This window comes from Vanessa atalanta, chromosome 19, assembly GCF_905147765.1.
Source record: "Vanessa atalanta chromosome 19, ilVanAtal1.2, whole genome shotgun sequence".
NCBI classification, from domain to species: domain Eukaryota; kingdom Metazoa; phylum Arthropoda; class Insecta; order Lepidoptera; family Nymphalidae; genus Vanessa; species Vanessa atalanta.
The window spans coordinates 6,833,374-6,849,628 of NC_061889.1; the positions used below are offsets into that span (position 1 = coordinate 6,833,374).

Below are 16,255 nucleotides of genomic sequence, written 5' to 3' on the forward strand. Positions count from 1 at the left end.
ATTCATATAAAATAAAGAAAATACTTATATAAAGATCACACTGACTAGATTGCCACACCCCTGTCTGTTTGAATTTTACCTACGACCATAACATCTGAAGATTAAAAAAAAAGCTTTTATACATTTTTAAATACTAAAACAAATAATAAAAAGTCCAAAGACGTTAATATTATTTAACGATTTAGAAAAAATATAATATTGTACAAAAAATATTCAATAAAATCAGTATTGCCATGATACGTAGGTAAATCACTTTTTTTAATTTTTGTTAATTACAAACAAATTAATTACAAACCAGGTTTATGGGAACTCGTATAATATTGGAAATAATATTGTTATAGAAACTCTTTGGTCGAAACCTTGTTAATTAATTAGTAGGAATATATTTGTTAACATAATTTAAGAAAAAATATTATAGGAATACTGCTTTATATAAATACATACAATATCTACAAAAATAAATGAATAAATAAAATATATATTTATAGTACATATAAATTAAATAATATAGAAATTTATATTAAATAATATATTAATATTAGGGCATCTAAAACAATTAAAGAAATACTTTTTAAATATATAATTTTAATTGTTAATTTATAAAACAAAAATTTGCTATCTAATGGTAACTTGTAATAAGTTAAATATTAAGTATAACTAAACTTATTTAAATAAAACGTTTTATAACGAAATAAAGTTATAAAATATGTTATAATTTAATAAAATCCTAATTAATCTTTGGTATATTAGCCGTATTTATGAGCATTAGTTTTTAATTTATAATCACATAAGCAGCACATAATGTTGTTCGTATATTATAGATTTTTTTTTATAACTTAAATTTAAACTAAATTAAATAATTATTAAATTAATTACTAATTTTTATATAGCTCGTTATATTCCCGCGCGTCAATTTATTTTTAATATAATATATTTTTAATATATAGTTTTCTAGATAAACATATATCCCTACCGTGTTTACGAAGAAAAACGCATATAAATGTTAATCTGAAAAAATAATTTCATAAGCAATTAAAAAACATATGTAAGAAAGACGAACAATGGCTAACTATATATATATATTGTTTTCTTGACCAAAGTAATGACGATATTTTTTTAATTGCCAGTCCAAAAATATCAAATACAATTGAGTTTATTTATCTTTCTTAATATTGCATTTTTTATAATTAAAAATCAGAGTAACCTTGATGATCTTTCATATTTATTTTAATATTGTCGCCCGTTCCTGTTATGACCTGTAGAACTTTAAACGCCTTAGACTGCCGCGGCGAACCACCTTGCGTGAATCTGTGGTAGTACACGCTGAAAACGTATAAAAAATATGATTAAAACAATTTAAAAAACGACCAATCCACCTTTCATTTTATTCACAAAGCATCTTAAAGTTATCGAATTTACCTATTTAGTTGTTTACAGGGCAATTAGTTAAATAAAATGACCCTGTCTCTTAAATGTCAAACCAACTATGACTTTCTTCTTATTAAAAAATAAGTGTTCACCTAAAAAATTGTTTAATGAAAACAGTATTTATAAATAAAACCTTTTATAACTAGTTATGAGTAGGTATATTCATTTTACTTTCAAGCAAAACAATATTAAAGTAATACAATAAAACCCTACTTAAAATCTTTTTAAAATCTTTGAAATTGTTTATTATACAATGTCTACATTAAATACGTTAAGTTGAATTAAATATTTAAAATAATACTAGACTTCTATTCACAAAAGTATTAAGGACTTATATATTGTTTTATGTTATATAATATAATTTTACACATAAAACTCACGAGTTGAGTCTAAGGGTTCTTAGAAGCCTTTGACATTCATATCACTACGTCATTGTTAAGCTACAGACCCTTTTATTGGTCAATAAAGAAGTATCGTATCAAATGATTATGTTAAGTATTATATGAAAATTATGAAATAAAAAAAATACTATAAGTAAAACTGATAACAAACAAATCAACACTACAATTACGCTTTGAATCTTGAGTGATTTCGAAACCAAAAATCATAAATTCCGGTCAAAGAATTTATACAACGAAGCGGTTGTTAGAAAAGCCAATTAGAAATATTTTGTGCACTACGCTGTGATGAAAAAATTAAGTAGGTACTAATTATCTCTATCGATATTTAGCAGCTAATTACAGAGAGAGCAAATTTGTTAAATGAATGAAGTAAACAGAATTAGAGCGCGTTCACAAAGCGTGAAGATGCTAATACAGCTAATTATAGAGCAAGTGCTTGAATCATAGAAGCGGTGCAATAAAAATAAGTTTACTTTGGACAGCGCAAACAGCTCCCTTAATACCGCCCACCGAAGCTGAAAATTATAACATTCAAGTTCTTGAGGATGTATTTTAATTACGTAATATATAAACATTCTAAAACAGAGTATCTCCATAAATATGGATATGAAATTTAACACTAATAATGTAAATAAATATAAATTATTTTCTTTAATAATAATAAAAAATAATATTACCTTTTGTTTGCCCCACCGTTGGTGCCACCTTCAATTTGTATTGGAATTATTCGCGTTTTTGGCTGACTGTCCTGAGTATTCTGGAAACTTCTATTCAACACTGGCAAATCTGGCTGGTTGTATCCGGGCTCGTCCATCCTTACTAGTTGCGGCGATAACACTCTCATAATGCGCTGAGTCGGTTGAGAAAATGGAACTTGAGCGTTATTTTGGTTGTGAGACTCAGGATTTTGTTTCATATCAATAACGATCCTCAACTGAGGCTGGTTGCCTCCTTGTCGACCTTGATTTCTCGTTTCCGCACTCGAGACCTCCATTTGTATCGGAATAATTCTTCCTGTGTGTGTGCTCTGTGTATTTTCCCGCGGTAAGCTTTTTCTATTTTCGGAGGGTCTAGTTGACCAATTAGGTTGAACGGGCTGTTGATATTTAGGGGGACTAATGACTTCACGTGCACCCCGTTGCATTTCGTTACTCTTTCTTACCCATTCTGGTTCTTGTTGTGTATCTCTCGGTGGTGTTGCTAACTCCCTGGATGAACTCTTCCTTCCTTCTAATGGTCTCTGACACCAAGCAGGGGGTGGTGTTTTTGTTTTTTCCTTTTGTGTTTTAACCCAGGGTGGTATTGATTTTGGACTATCGGGACAGTAATAAACAGGTTCCTGATTGACATATACTGCCTCTTTCTGGGTGTTATTATATTCTGGTTGTGAATTTTGTTTTCTTGGTGTCACGGGGATGGATATAGAAGATTGATAACGCGTTTCAGGGGAGATAGGCTGGGTAGTGGATCTACCTGTATTATCTTGTGACCTCCAAGGCGCAGTGTCTTGTGCCCTGTTGTTATTAGCCTCTTGTGCAGCCCACGGTGGAGAGTATTGTTGCTGACTAATATTATTGGGAGAACTTTTCTCTTGCTTCCATTGCTGATTATAGTTACTTTCACCTTGATTGTTGTTAGCATCATTTGCTTTCCAGGGAGGATTATAAACCTGCTGTTGATTTGTATTTTGAATATTATTATGAGTAGTTTGATCTTTCGGGTACCTATTAAGTGTATTTGTCCGCCACGGGGGTGTATTTGGTGACTCATTGTTTTGAATCGGTTGAGTTTCTTTAACATTACCTGTATTATTATAAATACTCTGATTATTTGGAAAACTATCCTGATTTCTTTGTCCAACTCTCGGCAAAGTATGAAAAACAGAATTGTTAGGCGCTGTTTGGTTATAGCTTGGGGAATTTTGCTTAACAACCGGTGAAAATGGCCCTCGATTTAACTGTGGAGATTGTGGACTATTGTGCACACTTGCCGGAGAATCTCGTCTTTCTGGTTGCCTCCAATGATTTGTGGCATTAGGTGTGTATGGTGAACCAGAATTTTGTGGCGATTGGTTATTAGTCAGTGGCGGCTGATTTCCAAATGGTTGTGGACTCTTATTGAATTGAGAGTCCTGACGTAATAACATGTCCCTAGTTTGTGGTGAACCGTTGACATTTGGTGAACCTGATTGCTGATGAGCATATTGCGCTTCTGGCCTGTGCAGTGGACTATCAGGAGCTTGATTCTGATTTCCATAAGCATAGTTCGGTCTTTGAATGTTGTTTTGAGGAGAATAATTTTGGTATGAGTTATTTGAAGGTAGCTTGACAGTCAGAGGACTGGGTACCTTATCAACGAATTTAGGAACAGGGCCGATACGCTGCAACTCGGCTTTTTCAGCCTCCCAATGGTAAGGGCTATTAGTTTTTCTAAGCATACCTATAGGATTTTCAGGTATAACAATTTCAGGTCGCTCTCCAGGTGCTATTGGTTTAGGAGACTTTGACGGAGCTTCAATAACAAGAGGTGGTGGTGGCGGCGGTGCTGGTATTTGTGGTGGAGGTGGTGGTGGCGGCACTGGGCCACCCTGAGGATGGTAGACGCTGTTAGGTGGTGGTTGAGTATAGGCATGTTCTTGCTCTTCTTGAGAGCGTTGACGAGCCATCCTTCTCGCCATACTCGGTGTCTTAATTTGTGATAGATCTAAACCTCCAGGAGTATACGTGAATGGTTTCTTGTCTTTAGTCATCATCGCGTTTTGGATACACGCTGGAGGCTCGACACCACCCATGGGCTAGAATTTAAAAAGAGAAATAAATAATTACATTATTCTAATATTTTTTTTATTTGATCACTTTCTTAAAGACAAAATTACCATACAGATATTAATATATCATTATTATTTACTTTATAGCAATGCAAAACTAATGCAAAATGATAAAAACACTTTTTAAGTCCACAACTTTTATAAAATCAAAATGATCTCTTTTCACCAGTTCCATATATGCGTTAAATTAACTATAACAATTAATAACATATACTTACATTGACCTGAGTCTTGCCATAGTTCGGGATCCGGCCGACGTGTCCAGTGACAGGCGCAGGGCCGTATCTGGAAAACGGCCAAACATCACGTTATTTTTACCCGTATGACAACGCCGGTGGACACAAACACTGAAAGCTATTGTTGACCCATTTCGCTTTACCTCTTCGAGTTCAACTTCAAGTTTGCGTAAAACGAAAACGTCAGTTTTGATTTCAGTCGAAATGAATGGCAAATATTTTGGTATAGGGAATATTTTTAAAAATAATAGAGGATTAAGTTCAAGGAGGAGTTCATAAAGTATTACTAGTAGAAGGTCACATTAACGAAGGACTCACAAGAAGGTAACCTATTAGACCATCTGCTATACTAAAATAAATACTAATTAGCCGATTTAAACTGACGTAATTTCTTACCTTCAGGAAATAATTTTCTTTTTTTTCTTATGTTTTGACATACATCTCCTACTATTGCAATCATTGAATCAAATTACAATATACGTTAAAAACAATTTTTAAGACTGATATTGTTGTTTATTATTTAAATTATAATCTTTTTTTTTATTATTTGATTTTAATATAATTGGTGACAGACACACAGACTTTATTTTATTTTAGGCTGAATGTTAACATCTCTTGAATTTACTATTGATTAAAATAATTCGCAGCAATTTATTGGCAAAGGGCTCTATGACAAACAAACCACGAAGTACTATTTTAGACTTTGTAAATGAAACGCCAAATGGCGTATGACTCATTGTGGTATATTTGGTTAACACTAATTTCGAGAATCACGCTTGTATGACCTTCATATTAAAATTAGTGATATTATAATAAAAATGCACCATTATGCGGTTCCGTTTTATGATCTATAATACGAGCCTTATGTAATAATGTACCTAATATTATGAGCAAAATGTTTTAGAAACCATTCGTGACATTATTTCACTATGCAAATATAATATAGTTTTATAAAATATCATTACTTCACAAAGACTCCGAGTCACAAATATTGTAATGTGCAAAAAAAAATTATGATTTTTTTTTTTTATAGTTGTTTTGTAATAATGAAAATTATAAATTTAGATTTTTTATGATAATAATGAGATAACATAACTACATTTATTGCAATTGATTGATTTATATTTATACTAATCTATTACATTTCTCAACTTCAAGTACATTTTATTATAAATCCACAAGATGTGGAGCATGACTAACATTATTTACCAATACCTTTTCTGTACTTATACCTAACGATTTAGAAAAAAGATTATAATTTAAATAAAGAAGTAATTTATTTTTCAAACCATACTATACAAAGCTCAAATAATATTTCGTTCATTTTAATTAATTATAAACGTCACGCCCGTAAAAACAAAATACCAACTTATTAACTGATATCTTTAAATTAAAAAAAAGGCTCTATAGTACCTCGATATGAATTAAAATTAAAATATAAATTTTAAACTGCTTACCCGTTAGCTGCCATGATGTTATCACGTTGCTGTGGATGCAGCTTCAATGCCAGCTCCGACTGGAAGTGAGATCATGTATATTAGTGGATGAACAGATGTAACGGTAAACGCAGTTTTCCACCTGCTGAAGGTTAAGAATGTGCAACAAACTTTTTCTTATTATTATTTTTTTACAAATCTTATATGTTCTTTTGGCTCTAGTTGGCGTACCTTTTAATTTTTTTCTTTGACATTTAAAATTAAAAATTGTATTAAATGACTTGAAGTCGTTACGTTACGTTAAATTAAAAGAAAATTAAACTTTAATAGTATCAATACTCCATATAATACATTCACTGAAAAATGACTCCATAAAATTAAATTAAACTCACAAGGGTTTTCTGAAAAGCATAGAAAATACTGGTAAAATCTATAAATGCCAGAGATGGAATGCGATGGTAGATTTTGGCACTCTTACGATAATTATAGTTGATGGCTAGACGCCAATACGATTTTAGCTCAACTACGCCTTACGTACCACGGAGTTAGCAATAAATTTCCTTTTTTCCAACGTTCGTTTACCATTCATTTTCAGTGCGAAGAAAAATTTACGACATATTACCGGATATAATAAATTTGGACACGTTGCACACTAATGTGCATCATCCAAAACTTACAAGCCTATTTATATAATTGTAGTTTCATATTCAATAGAAGAGGATTTTGCCCAGCAATGGGTAAAGAACTATTCACTGACGAAAGCCCACCCCTCCACGTTTAATTATAATAATAAATATTGGACAACATCACATACATTACTCTGATCCCAATGTAAGTAGCTAAAGCACTTGTGTTATGGTAAATCAGAAGTAACGTCGGCACCACAAACGCCCAGACCCAAGACAACATAGAATACGAATGAACTTTTTCTACCGGGATCGAACCCAGGACCTAGGAGTGAAATACCCATGAAAACCGGTGCACACACTACTCGAACACGGAGGTCGTTAATTACTATCGGCTTGCATTTGTAAGTGAGTAACGCTCTTGCTTACAAATTGTCTTAGTGTGTGTGAGACGACTTATAGAAAAGACAGCAAAAATAACAAATTACATTATAGTTGTTAAGTTTGTTTTATTAAATAACGCCGATAAATAATTGAACTTAGAGAGCACCTTCGTGAGTGATTATATCTATACAATCATACAATGCCATTAGACGATCTCTTGAACGACGATAACATAACATAATGTCTGCACAGTTTTATTAATTTACTTTTACTTTTCTATTGCAACTTTTTTTAAGTCCTGAATTTAAAGAATTTTCAGTTGATAAAAAAACCTACCTACGTAGGTAACCTACACCTTTTGATGATATTAATTTAAAGGTCAATCATTTCACTTTTATTGACATAATAATTAAAATAATATTAATGAATAAATTCAGTAGATATATATTGCATCGTTCCTTTGTACATTAATATATAAAAATTTATGCTTTCGCTTATAAATAATTGTTGCTTATTTTAAAAAAGGGTTAATAACGCTGTTCGCTTTAATACATTATACACAGGTCTTGCAAAATGTGCTTTGCAACACAGCTGGTAGCCGTCTATTGTTAGCACGAGGACGACCATTGAGGTCGGAAAAATATATGTATGTGAGAATGAGTAGCTTCAAAATATATAATTAACTATAATACTAATATTATAAATGCGAAAGTATGCCTGTCTGTCTATCTATTGGTCTCAAACCACTGAACGGAATTTGATGAAATTTGATATAAAGCAAGCTTGATCTCCATGGAAGGAAATAGGCGGCTTTTTATGCCTAGCATGTAACGAACAACCCCTAAAACGCGAGCGAAACCGCGTGCAATAACTAGTTGTAGGTAATTTTAATAAAGAAAGATGTCTACCCAAACATGGACAACACCGTACTACCGGCAATATTAAATGAATTAGAGAATGTAAGTAACTCAAAAAAATGGAGAAAACCCCAAAATAGGTTTGTAGAGGTATTATGTACGAATAAACTCGAAACTCACCGCAGAACACGATCCTGAAATGTCAGAATTGGATATGCGACATTGACCATAATAATTATACAATATATAAAATACACGTATCAGAATGGCGCATCACTCTCGGTTGTCAACATGCCGCGTGTGAGATACGAAGTGAATTCTTACAGAATCGCACTCCTTTAAAAGTTATTCTAATGTGAATGACATAATACAGAAATCATACACAAACAAAAATACAGAAATCATAGGATTAAACAAAAAAATATATAGAAATAATGCTCAAAACAAAAATGTAACTAATTATATTTGTGTACATCGGGCGGACTTATGGCTAATAAGCCATCTCTTCCAGACAACCCAATCTGAGAGAGATTTTAAAACCATTGGAATGTACTATATATAATATGTATTTTGTTGTACCGTGTGTCTATGTGTGTGTGTGTAATCAAAATGTGGCTAGTTGCCGCAACCTTAGCGACGCATTTAAGGAATGTTAGAAGTGCAAGACTAAGTTGTTAATAGATTTGTTAATTACATTTATGACAGACACACAAGACATACAGACATTGATATAATAAGAAAAATCGGGTCGTTCTACTACTACTACTAGAACGAAACAGTAAATACGGTCACAGATAAGAAATAAAAAAAACTTACCTAGAACTTTATACACTGTTTAAATATACACAACCTTAACTAAAGTCGTGTGGGTAATGATGAAAACCGACTATGTAAATTATTAAACATAGATACATAAATATTTAAGGGATAATTAGTCAGATGATACTGTCTTCTTTTTTCTAATTCAAAATCAATAAAGAAAGAACGAGAAAGCGGTGTTTAACTAAACACATGTTAAACGATGTTTATAATAAGCCAATAATGATTAGCTACCTTTAAATACAATAAACAATAATTATCTAATGTGTATCAATACAATAAATTAAATGTCCATCCATTAATAATACTTATAGTAATTCTAAATAAAAATAAAAATATAATATAAGTATGATAAATTTTGAACAAATGACTTGATGTATATATTGTAACCAGTGTTGGCCTAGTGGTTGAAATTTGACAAGATCAGTATTAAATATTTGAGGACTTATAGGAATATACTAGCTGAACCTGCGACTTTACTTGCGCGAAATATTACCTATAGTACACAAACCGTAAATTCATCGGCTTAAGCGGGCAGTTACTTTCGAATTTATACTAATATTATAATTTTTTGAATAGGTTAAAATTAATAATGTTTAAGCTAATTAAGTATTAAAATAATAAATTCGGTTGATAAACAGAGCAGGAAAGGGCATTGAACTATTTTCTTTGCGTATTTGTATATAGATTATGTCGAATTTATTTTATGTACTGATTTTAGACTCTCTAAAATGGACGGACGGAATTATATTCTGTTAGTTACAAAAAAACTAACATAACCCTCAAAGAATTATCCGCGAGGCAAAAGTTAAAAATATTTATTAAAGAAACAATTGTTACCAGTTTGTAGAGACGAAATGGCCTAGTGGCTGGAATTACTACGTATCTTAAACGATGATTACGGGTTCAAACCTAGACAACATCACTAAAATTTTAAGTGCATAATTTGTCATTATAAAACAAGCAATTCTCAAATGTTAAAAATAAGTTCCACACCTTCTCAAGAGGAGAAGTGAACCTTGCTTGGCTTTGAAATGTTTACAGTTTACAATTTTAATTTTTGACAAATTCATTATCTATATATTCAAAATTTACAAATGAGGAAACTTTTTTGTATTCCCTAACTAACTTAACCAATATATATTAAACTTATACCAAAAGATGCAGCAAGTTTCGGATAAAATTTAAGTCTATGTAGTTGTCGTTCGCGGCTTCCCTCCAGGTTCAAGGGTTGGTCGTAAGGTGTTAGCCATAAAAAGTAGCCTGTCCTCCTTGGAGTTCAAACTTGCTTCATACAAAATTTCACCAAAGTCGGATCAGAGAATTGGCCGTGAAAGACCAAAAAAGAGACAAACATACTTTCGCATTTTTAATATTAGTACAGATTAAATAAGCTAATAATAATAATCATCAGCTTTTAATCTTGCATTTAATTAACATGGCAAGAGTCAATTTCAACAACAACCCATAAAAATTATTACAAACATTTTCAATAATTATCATATAACTATTGTTAAAATCAAATTAGAATATTAAAATAATCGCAAAAATGTATAAATAATTTATGATGTTCGTATTTATGAAGCATTTAGCGTCTGAATGTCTGCGATACATTTACGAGACATAGATGTCAATTTTTGTAGTCGTGAGAAGACCTGTTGGCATGACTAATACCTTACCTGCGCCAAGACTCCGACCTTTTCGTGAAACAAATTGATATAATTCACTGCACAAATATGCTTAAGGCAAACAACTTAATACTATACAATGTTTATATTTATCGTAATATATATAATTCATATACGAAGTTATGTATCTAAGTTATATTTCGGTAAGCTTATAATTCCGTGTCAAGATAAAAAAGCAAGATGTTTTTTTTACGTTGCATACATTCGTGTGACATTAGTCTATCTACATACAGCCTATAAATTTCCTACAACTGGCTTAAAGCTTTTTAAACTTTCGATTGGATGACTTGGAGCGTATACCACCAGGCGACTCCAATGCGAGTCGGTAAATACTCCGGTGAAGACCACTGAGTATTAAGTTAACTATAAACATATAAATATAACAAATTAAGCACATGAAAATATTAATAATATTTTGTTATATTTTAATTCAGTCTAAAGAGAAATTGAATAAAAAAAACTTAAAATTTAATTTATTGCTTAATTTAAAACTTACGACTTTACCTGAGAAAGAAATATCTTGTAATGGAATAAATTTAAGGACAAATTGCACTGAAATTGTTTACCTAACTGTTCGTTTTTTAAACTGACGAGAACAGGCATGTTACTAAATATTTATTACTTAATCATCATCGTCAGCAGCCACTTCTGGTCACAGGCCTCTCCAATTGCACGCCACTGTGATCTATCTTCGGCTACTCGCATCTAGCTCCTGCCAGCCGTCTTGCGCAAATCTTCACTCCACCGTGCCTGAGGATATCCTACACTACGTTTGCCGAGTCGCGATCTTTGCCGTTTTCCCAAACGGTTATCGGTTCTACAACAAATATGGCCGGCCCACTGCCACTTCAGCTTACTAATCCAGTGGACTATGTAGATGACTTTGGTTCTCTGACGGATCTCCTCATTTCTGATGCGATCTCTCAGAAAAACTCCGAGCATAGCCCTTTCCATAGCACGCTGAGCGACTTTAAACCAGTTTACGACGACTTTAGACCAGCTTTGTCTTGAGTGTATTACTTAATATTATAAACATGTGCAGAGGGTATTAACAATACGAATTCCAATTTAAAGATATTTAACAACGTCACATTAAATCTAAGTATTTCAATAGATCAGTCAAAATCCCGACAAGAATTGAGTTTTAATAAGTAAAGCGATGAACTAAAGCATCGCGTAGAAAGTTGTATGTTAAGGATTATAGATACAGTAATAAATCAAGGTTTGAACCTGCGACTTTCACATGGTTAGGTGATGTTATTTAAGTAATGCAAGTACTTATTCACGGTACAACTGAGTTATTTTTTTATGGTATCGGTAGGTGGGCGAGCAAATGGGTCACCTGATGGTAAGTGGTCACCACCACCCATAGACAATGGCGCTGTAAGAAATATTAACCATTCCTTACATTACCAATGCGCCACCAACCTTGGGAACTAAGATGTTATGTCCCTTGTGCGTGTAGTTACACTGGCTCACTCACCCTTCAAACCGGAACACAACAATACTAAGTATTGCTGTTTGGCGGTAGAATATCTGATGAGTGGGTGGGTCCTACCCAGACGGGCTTGCACAAAGCCCTACCACCAAGTAGCCTGCTGGGTTAGGTGTAGAATCAACATTAGCGAGCGACTGTTGTTTTGCGTTTAATTAACCTTGTAATACTACGATTCAAAGTGGTGTAATAATTCCATACTAAGTTCCACAGCAATTTTTTACTTTGCCTAATAATAAAATTAAATATCATGCCAGGAAAACATTTTAAAAGATATATGTCAATTTAATTGTACTTAATTGACAAAAATTCTGCCTATAATAAAGGGGTAAAGAGTAACTACTGTAACCGGTAAGTTACTTGCCGGTGCGTCTCTTTCTACTTTCCGAACCGAATAATTCAATACTGTAATACAACGATTCATAGGTGTTTTTTGAGCCTACCTTAATAAAGAATATTTTCATTTGATTTTAATCGTAAAAGTATGCGTGCTAAAGAACATACTATAATTTTTAAATTTTACCTAAGACCCACAATGGCATTAATAGATATTAAAACTTGTTTAAGATTGTCTAGATTCTTACACTTTCAAACAAAACCGACAACCCGAACAATAGACGTGTACGGTATATAGTATTTTAATTGGCCCTTCTTTGTGCTGTTGATGTACCTGTGAAGTTCATCATCTGCCGTATTGCCATCTTCCAAAGTTCGGGCTGCTACTGAGAATTTCTATCACTAATTATAACTTTTACCCGGAATTTGAGCTATAGACCTCGGGCCTTCAGTCTTGTACCCTAGTCACTAACTCAACGAGGTAGTTGAAAATATTAAAAGTAGACTTTTTTTTTTTAGCATTAGCAGCCCGTAAATGTCCCACTGCTGGGATAAAGGCCTCCTCTCCCCTTGAAGAAAAAGGTTTGGAGCATATTCCACCACGCTGCTCCAATGCGGGTTGGCATTATAAATTAGACACATGCAGGTTTCCTCACGATGTTTTCCTTCACCGCCGAGCACGAGATGAATTATAAACACAAATTAAGCACATGAAATTTCAGTGGTGCCTGCCTGGGTTTGAACCCGAAATCATCGGTTAAGATGCACGCGTTCTAACCGCTATATAAATATTGAATACATACATGTATAATAAATTGTTTTATTCTACAAAATAAAATAACACCGTTTTTAAGAAATGACATATGAGTACTTAGTGAATTTATGAGTTATTAAAAAATTAAAACAAAAGAGGTTAACTATTATTTCAAGTACAAAAACATATCATTGTCTTTGTATTTATAGTCGAGGACAGATGGAAGATTCTTATTTATTTCCCTTGAATCAAATTTGAATGTGTTTATGCGCTAAATCTGAGCTTTGACTCAGTGACGCGATTGCGTGTCATTACTCACGGCTTACGTATGAAACTTGCGCTTGCGCACGTGTAATAGAGTATAAGTCTCATTATCAACATAATAATAAATTAAAATAAATATATACAAAAACAAAAATAGTACTGACTGATTAATAAAAATATCAATAAACTTAATTTTCAAAAATTAATTATTATAAAACTTTTTATTTTGACATAGTCAAAATCTCAAATCTTTATTCAATATAGAAGTGTCACACTTGCTTATTGATAATCAAAAACAACGGTTCGGAAATAAACATCTCGGACCTCAGAAGAACCAACGAAAGAAACTCAGAATATTTTTTACAAGAATAGCAAGCAATAAAACTCATATTTTCGTTGTTTGAAATAGCTTGGAGGCGATCATTTTATTCCTAATGTGTTCTTAGTCGACAGAAATGATTAGTTTCGTAATATCCTTCAGGAAACAAATGCTCTTTAAAATTTATTTTAAATTTTATAATTGAAAATTTTTCAGTGTTGTCTGAGATTTTTTGTAAAAACGAATACATAGTAATGCCAGTTTTCCCAGTGTTAACAGTGTTTACGTCACAATTTTAAAATCAATAAAAGTATTAATTATATTGACATAATTATTCCGAACTGCAAATAAATTTCTATTGGTTCAAATCAAACTAAACATCCGATATTAGTAAAAGTATCGTATAAATAATATTATACGCTTACGGATTTTTTTTTTCCAAAAATAGCAACACTTAAAACTTATTACAATACAAAATATCAGAATAATTCTTAAATAGTTCAAGTAATTTTAGTTACAAACCACTAACTAACGTGTACTATCAAATTTCCGAACGTATGTTCAAAGTAAAATTGAAAACAGCCTTCGAAAAGGAAATATAAAATGATAAAAGACGAAAACGAACGGCCAGTTTAAATTCGATTCCTTTAAAATAAATGTTATAACTCACCTCTCCTATAGGGTCAAATAATCCAAACAGATCACACTGCACTCAAATGATTTGAATAGGTAACGTTCGTAAACACGGTCGCGTGGACTTCGTTCGTTCGGATGCGCTGCCGGGCGCCCGGGCAGTCGGCGATTGCGGGCAGCACACAGGCGTCGTAGTAACGTAGGAATGGGAAACATCGATATCGCTAAATATTTTATTTTATACCTCATATCCAAAATATTTAATTCCAATTAGACATCCAGGCTAAAATGTACGTGCAGAGTATACGAGTGGAGATCGTAGGTTTTAGGTATAAAAAATTGCGTTTATCCTTCCTTAGGGTACAAACTTTCTTTATCAGTCATTTCGCAATCAGTTTCATGAAATTCGGTTCGGAAGTATAGCCATGAAAGCGTAACAGAGATACAGACAGACAGATTTACTTTCACATTCACAAAATTAGTATAGATTACATTAATATTTAATAATATAATCTATTTTTATTGTGATAAAAACTCTAATTATTTTTATGTTTTAAAGTTACACGAATACTTCATTAATTTAAATAATATTCTATTTATATATATTCTATATATATATATATATATTATATTATTTATTTCTTATCGATATAATAGTTGGCAACACTAGATTGGCAAATAGTTTTATTTCGGACGCAGACTCACGATTAGTCTGTCTCACCACTTATTACGAGCCACGGTTTTTTAATTCACAACCTTCAATTTGCTGTAAAAAATCTAAAATAGCCTCGCGCTGTCTGTAAGCTTATTTATAGAAAAGCTCTAACATTATCGGTTACTTTAAATATATTAAAAAACTGTTATTCTCTACAAAATATTATTATATGTTATATAAAATGCCTCTGCTGCTAATGTTAAAAGCTAACCGCTGGACTTCTTCTGTTGAAAACAAGGTTTGGAGATAATTCCACCACGCTGCTGGAACGCGGGTCGGTGGATACACATGTGACAGAATTTCATTGAATTTAGACGCATGCAAGTTTCCCACGACGTTTTCCTTCATCGCCGATCACGCCGATCATGAAATATCAGTGTTGATCGCCCAGATTTTAATCCGCATCTTTGGAAAAAATTCAAATGTTCTAACCACAGGGTCCACTAATCTTCTATATCTAGTAGGCTTTAGTACTAAAAATACCAAAATATACAAATCCAACAAATTATATAAAAAAAATATTGTAATCCATCTACTGACCAGTGAACACACAGCAGTAATAAAGACTTGAAATTCGAACTTTCATTTCATAGTGTAGTTTTATTTAAAATCGTCTAAGGGCGATCGACTTGTTCAAAGTGAGATTATAACGATCAGACCAAGACACTAATATCGATTTAATGTCTGAAAAAAAGATATTATTAATTATTATTTGTAGATCAACATATAGTGTTGCAATTACACTGATGCATTTAATACTCTCCATATATACACACATAAACACACAAACATTTTATTTCTATTTTTTAGTATTATCCTCGGTCCTCGGGGTAAAATCTACAAGTGTGTGCACAAACACAGTTGCACTCTCTATTACGAAAACCCCCATCACGACTGGACCGAGCTCAGGCGCAAAACCTATGCTTTACTATCTTTTCGAGATCCATGATTGTACAGACATCCAACTTCAAGACTCCGCGCAAAGTCCTAAGTTTCCGACCAAAAAACTCAATATCTTTAAGTCCTCCAACCTGGGA

At 32.5% G+C, this 16,255-nt stretch overlaps 1 protein-coding gene across 2 annotated transcripts; it reads right to left on the reverse strand.

Moving 5' to 3' along the window:
* Window positions 1–1,130: 1,130 nt before the first annotated feature.
* On the reverse strand, window positions 1,131–14,687 carry LOC125071226 (pollen-specific leucine-rich repeat extensin-like protein 1). Of its 2 annotated transcripts, XM_047681334.1 has the most exons (6): window positions 14,541–14,687; window positions 6,350–6,408; window positions 4,875–4,941; window positions 2,507–4,623; window positions 2,303–2,344; window positions 1,186–1,323 (listed from the first exon to the last, which is right to left on the reverse strand). In XM_047681334.1, the coding sequence occupies exons 2-5, from the start codon at window positions 6,361–6,363 to the stop codon at window positions 2,326–2,328; spliced, it is 2,217 nt and encodes a 738-aa protein (XP_047537290.1). In that variant the 5' UTR covers window positions 6,364–6,408; window positions 14,541–14,687; the 3' UTR covers window positions 1,186–1,323; window positions 2,303–2,325. The 2 variants fall into 2 exon arrangements, with proteins under 2 accessions (XP_047537289.1, XP_047537290.1); XM_047681333.1 differs by lacking the exon at window positions 2,303–2,344 and having other exon boundaries at window positions 1,131–1,323.
* Between the last annotated feature and the right edge of the window lie 1,568 nt (window positions 14,688–16,255).